The sequence below is a fragment of the Phragmites australis genome, chromosome 19 (assembly GCF_958298935.1).
Source record: "Phragmites australis chromosome 19, lpPhrAust1.1, whole genome shotgun sequence".
Taxonomy (NCBI): Eukaryota; Viridiplantae; Streptophyta; class Magnoliopsida; order Poales; family Poaceae; genus Phragmites; species Phragmites australis.
Window position 1 is genome coordinate 21,254,337 of NC_084939.1, and position 9,875 is coordinate 21,264,211.

At 45.9% G+C, this 9,875-nt stretch overlaps 1 protein-coding gene and 1 pseudogene across 1 annotated transcript; one reads left to right on the forward strand and one right to left on the reverse strand.

Annotated features, from left to right (window-relative positions):
* Positions 1-2,876: 2,876 nt before the first annotated feature.
* On the reverse strand, positions 2,877-3,674 carry LOC133900255 (uncharacterized). The gene is made up of 2 exons (XM_062341366.1): positions 3,412-3,674; positions 2,877-3,339 (listed from the first exon to the last, which is right to left on the reverse strand). The coding sequence occupies exons 1-2, from the start codon at positions 3,672-3,674 to the stop codon at positions 2,877-2,879; spliced, it is 726 nt and encodes a 241-aa protein (XP_062197350.1).
* Positions 3,675-5,997: 2,323 nt separating this feature from the next.
* On the forward strand, positions 5,998-8,397 carry LOC133900938 (uncharacterized; annotated as a pseudogene).
* Positions 8,398-9,875: the final 1,478 nt, after the last annotated feature.

Consider the following 9,875-nt stretch of genomic DNA (forward strand, 5'->3'; position numbering starts at 1 on the left):
TAGGTTGACTAGTGGCGACTATAAGCCCAAAAAAGTATTTGTGTGTAATGTGTACTTCTTTGAATCCTGTTTTCAGACATGTTAAGGACGTCCTCTAATTGATATGGAATGCAACATGCTGCAATTGTTCTATACATGGTCTGTATATGTGCTTATATCTAAGTGTGCAGGGATTCCATGGACTACGCAGACTTTCTTAGAGGAGACGACGATGCTATTCCATGGGACGATGTAGTACCACTGACCCAAGAAGGCTTGAGTGGCACGTAGGCCCCAGCGCCCGTGGTGCAGAGTGAAGATGCACCGACGGAGGTAGCTTCTGCTGGTGGCCATGGGCAGAGCTACTCGATGAAGGAAGACCTACTGCTTGTTTCCGCCTGGCTCAACGTTAGCATGGATCCCATGGTGGGGTCCAACCAAAGTTTAGGCGCGTTTTGGCACCGGATCGAGTCTTACTTCCACGACAACAAAGACTTCCCGTCAACTCGCAACAAGAAGTCCTTGCAAGGGAGGTGGGCATTCATTAACGGCATGGTCCAAAAGTTTTGCGGACACTACGCGCGGGCAATGCATAGTAGACGCAGCGGTACCACGGAGGGGGAGACGGTAAGATGTTGTATGCTGTCTTCACTCCTTGGTTATAATTACTTTTGTGTACATGGATGATGTAGCATATATGTAATCGGATTGTTGTATATGTTTTCTTGTTGTGCAGATTGTGGAGGCTTGCAAAATGTTCCAGGCCGTTGAACATAAAGAGTTCACGTTGCTTCCTTATTGGCGTGAATTGAGGCACCATCCAAAGTGGCAGTCCGAGGCGTCGCGGAAGAAGCAAAAGACAACCGGTGCAGGAGAAGGTGGGAGCCCTTCTTCGACTCAGAATGTGCAATCCTCACCTGTTGCGGGTGTACCACAAGAAACAGGTAGCGAAGGCATGGTAAGAGCTAAGAGGCCTATTGGCAGGAGCCGATCCAAAGATTTAGGTCGCGGTTCGACGTCTTCAAACTCGCCGTCAGCACCAATGAAGGAAGTTTTTGACAGGCAATTTAGTATGAAGGAAAAATTCGAGAAGGAAAGGGCCGAGAGGTTCGCGGAGATGATGAATGTAGAGCGGCAGCGCCTTCGCCTCGAGGAGGAGTGAATGCAACTAGAGAAGGTGAAGGAGGAGATGAGGATAATGAACATGGACTTATCGCAAATGGACGATGAACAAAAAGAGTATTACAAAAGTCTTCGGCAGAGTATAATTGCTTCTAGGCGAGCCTCCTCTGGTTCTACTTTTTGAGACCTCAGTTGTGAGCTAAACAATGTTTTTTTCCTTCGGACTTATATGAGTTGCTTTGGTTGTATTTGTATGGTTAGACTTATATGGTATGGTCAGACTTGTAAGGTTCGGGTTAAGACATATATGTGTTGGTTCATATGTGGTTTGAAGACTGCGATTGTGTTCTGAAATTATTCATGGTTGTGGTCTAAAATTTTCAGGTTGTGGTCTGAAATTTTCACCTTGTGGTCTGAAAATTTCAGGATCTGTTGTCAAATTTGAGCTTGTGTTCTGAAATATCAAGTTGTGGTTCGAAATTTCAGCTTGTGGTCTGAAATTTCAGCTTGCTGTCTGAAATTTGAGCTTGTGATCTGAAATTACAAGGATCTGTTGTCAAACTAAACAATGTGGTCTGAAATATCTGGTTGGGGTCTCAAATTGTCAGCTTGTGGTTTGAAATTACAAGGATCTGTTGTCAAATGTCAGGTGTTCTTCTGAAATATCAGGTTGTGGTCTGAAATTTCAGCTTGTGTTCTGAAAGGTCTGCTTGTGGTCTGAAATTTGCAGGATTGTCTTATCAAATTTCAGGTTGTGGTATGAAATGTTCTGATTGTGTCCTGAAATTTCTGATTGTGTCCTGAAATTATTCATGGTTGTGGTCTGAAATTTTCAGATTCTGTTGTCACATTTCAGCGTGTGGTCTGAAATTCCCAAAGATGTGGTCTGAAATTTTCAGATTGAGCTGTCAAATTTCTGATTGTGTTATCAGGTTGTGGTCTGAATTTGCAGGATGAGTTGCACACCAAACATATGGTAACGCGATGTTTTGAATACCAAACATAGTACAATGCACTACACGTGCAGCTTGGTACCCTTTATACGATACATCGACAATCATAAACTACCACAGTACAAGGAAGACAATAGCACACACTATCAGTATCAAACACAGTACAATGCACTAAACGTGCAGCTCGATACCGATTACACAATATAAGGAATGCGGAAACATAGCGCATCCTATTATTACCATGACGCTAGAAGTCGCCTCCGTGTAACTGCCAAAGGTGTTCGACTAGGTCTTCCCGGAGATTAACATGGGACTGCTTGCATCGAATAGCATTGTATCGTTGGCTCAAGACCATCAATGGTGGCGTCACGTCGTGAGAAGGCTGGACGTCGTCACCTGCTCCCTCGTACACGTACTCCACATCATCGTCTTCACGCTCGTCTTCAATAATCATGTTGTGCATGATTATGCATGCGGTCATGATGGCGGACAAAGTTTCCTCATCCCATAACCGTGTTGCCCACCGAACAATGGGAAACCGCGACTGAAGGACTCCAAAGGCGCGCTCCACATCCTTACGAGCCGCCGCTTGTTGCACGACGAAGTGTTGGCGCTTCCGGCCGACAGGTGACGGAATGGGTTTCACGAACGTGGCCCATTCTGGATAAATTCCGTCGGCAAGGTAGTAACCCATAGTGTACTCGTGACCATTGATTGTGTAATTAACCTTTGGTGCCTCTCGGCGGCTAAGTCATCGAGGAGATGTGATCGGTGGAGGGCATTGATGTCGTTTAGCAAACCAGGCATGCCGAAAAAGGCATGCTAGATCCACAGGTCGTGCGACGCTACCGCCTCCAGAATGATAGTCGGAGCGTTAACATGCCCCGTATAAGACCCGGCCCACACCGTGGGGCAGTTCTTCCACCTCCAATGCATACAATCAATGCTTCCTAACATCCCGGGGGAGCCTCTGCGCGAGTTGATGACTAGCAAACGCACAGTGTCCTCCTCATTAGGAGAACGAAGGTACTCATCGCTGAATGCCTGCACAACAGCATTGATGAAACGACGCATGCTCTCAATGATAGTGCTCTCACCAAGCCGAAGGCACTCATCGAGAGAATCAGCCGGCGCATCATATGCTAGCATACGAAATGCCACAGTCACTTTTTGCAATGCCGATAGCCCGAGCTCTCCAGCTGCGTTTCTCCTCTGCTGGAACCAGGGGTCCTTCTCTTCAACAGCTGCAACTATCTTCAGAAACAGGTTGCGTTTCATCCGGAACCTGCAAGAACGCACATGATTACGAACAACACACCGATTTTGTACACCTTAACACTAGCGAATGTAACATTACCTGCGTCGGAATATGTAGTTAGGGTACACGGGGGGATCGGCAAAGTAGTCGTTGAACAACTTCATATGGCCCTTGAGCCGGTACCAGTTGATGCGCTTCCGACCTGGCACTGAGCCACCCCATGGTCGCCTCTCTGATTCCTCCAGGTCGGCTTGCCAAGCTCTCATACCCTCCATGAACAATTCATCTTCTTCATCGGATGAGTCGTTGGACGAGAAACACAACTCCCTCAAGTATTCCTTCCAAGCTTGCCGAGGATCCATTTCGGTGGCTTCCAATTCTAACCATCCTCCTCCCTCGTACTTATAGTGCCACGCACAATCTTCTGGCGGAAGCAAGCTCCCTTCCTTCCACGGGAAGCCACTACTCCAAAACCTTCCTCTGCAAGCCACGTTGTCTTCCGCAACAAGCCCGACCAAATATCATAGATAATTTTACGAATTTAAAAACCTTCCAAATGTCAGCACAAAATTTTGAGGTTCCATTTTTTGCGTCAAATGAACCCCGAATATTTTTTAAAAAAAACCTGCTATGGCGGTTGCCCACATAACATTAAAAAACATGAAAGAGAAAAAAGAGGTCCAGATATAAGGGATCTGCTGGAGATGAATGGAATGAGGGAAGCTGTAGTAGTGATAGTAGATGCGGTAATAGTATTTTAGAGGATGGAAATTTAGGTACCTGCTGGAGTTGGCCTTAACAAGTTTCGACAGCTGTCAAATCTCAGATAATTCATATGGGCTTCACAAGTTTCAAAACCTTTTGGGCAAGTCACATCGATGTTTCAGGGTAGTGAAGTTCCAAAAACAAGTTCCAACCATGTTTCATTATTCATTAGCGTTTTTCAGCAAGCGTTTGAGAAGTTTCAACTAGCTACATTTCTGTGATGTTTCAAAAGTTCCAGAGAAAATTCAACCGTGTTATTTTAACCAACAACTCAGTACAAAATTTGAAAAGAGATTTGCAAATTTCAACTTTCAAACATGTTTCTGACCTTCCATGTCGCTGGTATCAAGAGCCACCATGCCGGAACTGTGCCCTGAGCACTCTGGTCCGTTCAAGGTTCAACCCTGTTAAGATAGACCTTACTGGATTGTTTTACACAGATCGTGTTCCGCAGATCGTAGTTACATACTCATGAGCCAAAGGTGTTATAAGTTGTCCTAAATGTTTCTTGGATTCAATCCATAGTCACAGAAATCTAATTCAATTGGATGGAGGAATGGGGTTGTGGGACACAGGTCGACACCTCACAAAATTGGAGAACAAAGGGGTATACCTCTCGAGTCGATAATCTGCGATGTGATACAGGACCCCAAATAATCTAGGTTGATAACCATGGGAGGAAGAATGAGTTTGATGCACAATATCCACTCAGGCATCACATGCTTAAAATTGAAGAAGAAAAGAAAAGAGAATAAATAATAAGTTGGGTAGCTATTTGACGGCACATCCAGGCTACACCACTTAACTTGCCATCCCATCCAACGCCCTATGCGTGAGTCTCACGCTGTTACGTACGCAACTAGGTACCGCCACTTTCTTTCCCTCGTCTTGTTCTCTCTCCTTCCACAACGCAGCGCCACCTTCTCAATCCTTCGCTATAGCACTGCCTCCCATCGCCATTGAAGCCGCCCGCCGCCACACATACACATTCTCTGTTCAATCCTTTGTTATAGCGTAGCTTCCCGTCGTCCCCAAAGGCGCTAGGCCACAGACTCCCTCTCGTTCAATCATACTTGTAGACCCCCTCTCGTCTGCCGTCACCCCCCCCCCCCTCTCCCTTCAGCGGAGAAGCTGGAGCCCGAGCTCATGACCCTACGGCAAAAGGGGTGGCGACCCAGTCAGAAATAGAACACTGATCTTGTTCAACCTGCCCCTCGAATTGGGACTACAACCCAGGGTTGCGGAACACGCCACCAACCACTGACTCCTGTGACTACGATTCAATCAGTGCAAAAGTCTAAACCGATCTATGTCTGACATTGGTGTCAATTGCTCATTCCGAAACTCAAACAAAACTCTAAATTTCTTAGCTTCATCCCGTGATCTGCCTTGGAGCCCTTCGCTGTAGTGTTCTCAACTCGCATTTCCTTAAAGAGGCCCGACTATTGGATTGTGCTGTCTTAATTTCCTTAATGTTCGATCACGAATGGAACCAGGGGCGACCAAGACTCCTGAATGGAGGATGATGGCGGACTGATTTACACCCTAAAGTCGTGTGAAGCCACAGACAAAAGTCACATCCTCGATTATGTTGAGCCAACGTGGTATCTGCAATCTGATCTTGTAGGTAATGACAATGGTCATAACCTGGAGCAGAGAGGCAGCATACGAGAACAGTGAGGACGCAATGCAACAAGGGCTTTCTTTTCTTGCTGGTTACCGTCGAAATTCCCAAAATTTTGGTTTGAGCGGTGGGTGCCGGTAAAGGTTAAACTGGTAAAGAATAACCGGTTTGCTTTAAATTTTCTCTAAATTTCAATTTATAAAAAACCTCATCCGAAAAATTTGATATTCAGTCCAAAAAGTGGGGTTTTCGGTTTTACCAGTGACTACTGTAAAATTCTGAAACCGGAAAAGGTTCGGGTGCTCAAGCTCCACATCCACCGGAACGAGTACATCGATCCCTGGCTTTTGCTAGACGACTTGCCTCTCGTCTCCCAGCACCTGACGAGGCTAGAGCTTCACGGTGTACGGTGTCATACCAGTTTCCTTATCATCTCGAGCTGTCCAGCGTCGGAACATCTAGAGTTTGAGCACTGTGATGTCTCACGGGCCAAGAAAATGTCGTCTGAATCCCTAAAAAGTCTGAGCATCACCTATTCCGTTTTCGGTCACGATTCCCGCATTCGAATTTATGCCCCAAATCTAGTTTCACTGCTTCTAGATAGCCTTTCGGACAACACTCCCATCCTTGAGTGCATTCCAGGATTAATAGAGGCATTTGTTCGAATAACCGAGCAATGTGATGACCGCTGCAATAAACTCTGGGATGTATATCAGGATTGTGATTGTGAGTCGTGTGACACTTCTTGTGATATTGGCGATGGTGGTAACAGTTGTGTGCTTCTAAAAGGTTTATCAGAAGCTAGGAATTTGGTGTTGATTTCTTTACCTGAAATGGTATGCTTACACCTTACCTCAGTTTTGTATTTCTGCTGCATTATTTATATCATTCTGGACATTAATATATGTCACTTAGGCAGACCTTTGCTTTTTGCTTGCATTGCCACTAACTGAAATTATATGTTCACTGTGAAGATTATCTCATCCTTTTGGCTTGCACCTTCTCCAGTTTATTTTCAAAAGGAATTTGAGATGGTGCCCCTACATTTAGCAAGTTAAAGACTTTGTTGCTCAATGATTACTGGTGTGTGCTTGATAACCTCCGTGCATTAGCTTGTATTCTTGAGCATTCACCGGTTTTGGAGAAGCTCACTCTTCAACTCTTTTCTGAGGTACACATTTCATAAATGGGCAATTGCTGAATTTTAGAATTATTGCACTTCTGATTGATCATGGATTTTTTTCTCCACTTGTTCACTGGAGGGGCCTAAACATAAAATGGAAATGAAAGGAAGCTTCAGTTCAATGGAGCGATCAGCTGCAATTTCAGAACACCTTAAGATAGTCGAAATCAAGTGTGAAGTCATTGATGAGAGAGTTTTCAAAGTTCTGAAGTTCCTGTGTACATTTAACATGCGTAAGCTAACTTGAACTCTCCTCCACTCGTGCTTCTATATTTCTTCTATATTTCTGACATTTGCCATAACCTTCATTTGCGTGAAAGAAAGTAAGCTGTGTAAGTGTGTTAGAAAATTTTGCGTATGCTAGGATCTAGGATACCAAGTTATAGAGAAATAAAAACCCTCACTGTATAGAAATTCTGTTAGCAGATGACATCCACAATGCTTTACATAGAGTTATTTAAATTGAATTGCATGGCATTGACAATAAGATAGTTTTTTGACTTCGGAATAGTACTGATTGTTTGACTTGTTGATTAGTTTGGAATGGACACAAATGATTGAATTTAGCTGTTCTGACTATATGTCAGCTTACTGATTAGTTCTAAACAATATGTCAAATATCTGCATTTAATTATTCTAAGCAGTAACACAATATGTTGACCTTTTGCCTTGCGGCTTCCCTTTTTCTTGAAGGCTCATTGGGTATGATCAGTTACATGCCGCTGTTGACTGAATTATCATTCATAGTTCTTCACACAAAGCTAATTGCATGCATTTGAGTATCCAATGAATTATTGCTTCTCCATACATTTTGCTGATTATGCGTGTACTCACTCACTCACCCCCCCCCCCCCCACTTCAGTTATCATGTATATATGTGTATTACAAACATTAACATGGTATCTTTACACTGTGGCTTCGTTCTTCAATCCTCTGTTTATTTCTAGGGCATCTTACATGACTTCTGTATCACTAATGTAGTAATGTATCAGATTTCTTTTTTACTTTTCCTGCTTCCATTTCAGTTTTCTATTGCTCTGCAATTGCTTGTGACACTTAGCTGACCTTGCTATAAGAGGTGTAGAAACAAGTACGCCCACATCTTCAGTATATTGATTTGACTTTTCTTATTTCTTCAGGTTGCACGCTTCTAAAAATAGCCCATGTCCTGTTTTTGCTCCCTTTGCCCATCAGTTGCCTTGCATCTGAATGGAACCCTTTAAATGGTGCTCTGTTAGGATAATCGTTGTGTGTACTGTAGCAGAAATATCTCGGATGATGCAGGGAGTATACAAGGGTACTGTAGCACCACCGTACTATATCTACAGTAGACCGGTTGCTGGTCTATAAATATGGGGTGACCCCCTGGAAGACCGATTAGAGGCTGTCAGCAGCTATATGTTTTTGGATGTTGGAATAAACATTAGAAGCTGCTGGTGGCAAGAAAAGCACCGAATGTGCTTCGTCGGATGGAAGCACCTAATGTGTTTCATTCGATGTAATCCATTAGAAGCTGTTAGCAGTTATAAGCATTTGGGTGTTTGAATAAACATCAGAGGCTGTTGGCAGCGAGAAAAATTCATGTGTCCTGTGTGTGCTCGCGTGTGTGTTCTATCAACCCATCTCTCGCAGGATCTAAGTCCAACAATTGGTATCAAAGCTGACCCTCGCGGTTACACGGGCTCATGTGGGCTAGGGGTGCTGGCATAGGGCGCATGGCGCGTGTAGGCCTTGAGTGGTCACACGGCATGACATATGTGCCGGCACTGGACACACGGATGTGTGCTAAGAGGGAACGTTTCTGGTCATTTGCCCAAGTGTGGGCATGTTCGACCAGAGCCAGGGTTGATCAATCCCAGCGGTGTCGGCTCCTACGAGTAAGTGCGGCTCTAAGTCTCGGGCGGCGCTTCAACCGTCGATGCTCCACTCATCGTCGCTACGATGATTGTGATCGAAACGTCGGTGGTCATGATGTGGTCGTCCAGCGTGTGGTCAAAGAGGTTGGTGGTGCGTCGTACTCGATCCTCACACGGAGCAACTACGCCGACTGGAGTCTGCTCATGAAGATCATGTTGCAAGCTCGTGGCCTCTGGGATGAAGTGGACTTTGGCGATGCGGATTTCCAAGAAGATCGCATGGCACTGGAGGCTATCCTCCGGCCATGCCCCAGGAGATGATCGGCACGCTCACTGTCAAAACAAGTGCCAAGCAGGCTTGGGACGCCATCACGTCGACGTGCGTTGGTGAAAATCGCGTCCGCAAGGCCTCAGCGTAACAACTGCGGAAGAAATTCAAGGCAATTTCGTTCTGTGGCAGTGGAGGATCGTCCCTCTAGCCTCGTCACCAACCTCGCTCACGCTGGAGGATGTAACTGGAAGGCTAAAGGCGGTGGAGGATCGTCGCTCCGGCCTCGTCACAAACCTCGCCGAGCTTAGAGAAACGATGGAAGAACAGAAGTTGGTAGAAAGATATATGCGAATTGTCCCAAAGAGATTTTTGCAGATTGCTCTGTCCATCGAGACTCTTCTCGATCTCTCGTCGCTCACGCTAGAGGAAGTGACTGGGAGGCTAAAGGTGGTGGAGGATCATCTCGATCTGAAAGAATCCCCTGCCGTCGGCGGAAAGCTCCTCCTCACCCCGAGGAGCAATGGCTCGCTCGCATGAAGGAATGGAAGTAGGGCCAAGGGTCCTCGGGCAGCGGAAATGCCCATCGCCATACGCGAGCACTATGGAAGAAAGGGGGAGGCGACAACTCCGATAGCAAGGAGGCCACGCGCGATCTCTCCCATGACAAGTGCCGCAATTGTAGGCGCTTTGGCCCAGGACGAGGACGAAGAAGACGAGCCCGCGCTCCTGATGGAGCAGGTGTGCGCTCTCGGTGATGTGCAAGAGCCCCCACCAAGCCACGTCCACCTCGACGAGCACCGCGCACAAGTCCACCTTGGTGCCAGCCACAACGGTGACCACTTGGAGGGTTCGTACTTCGACACC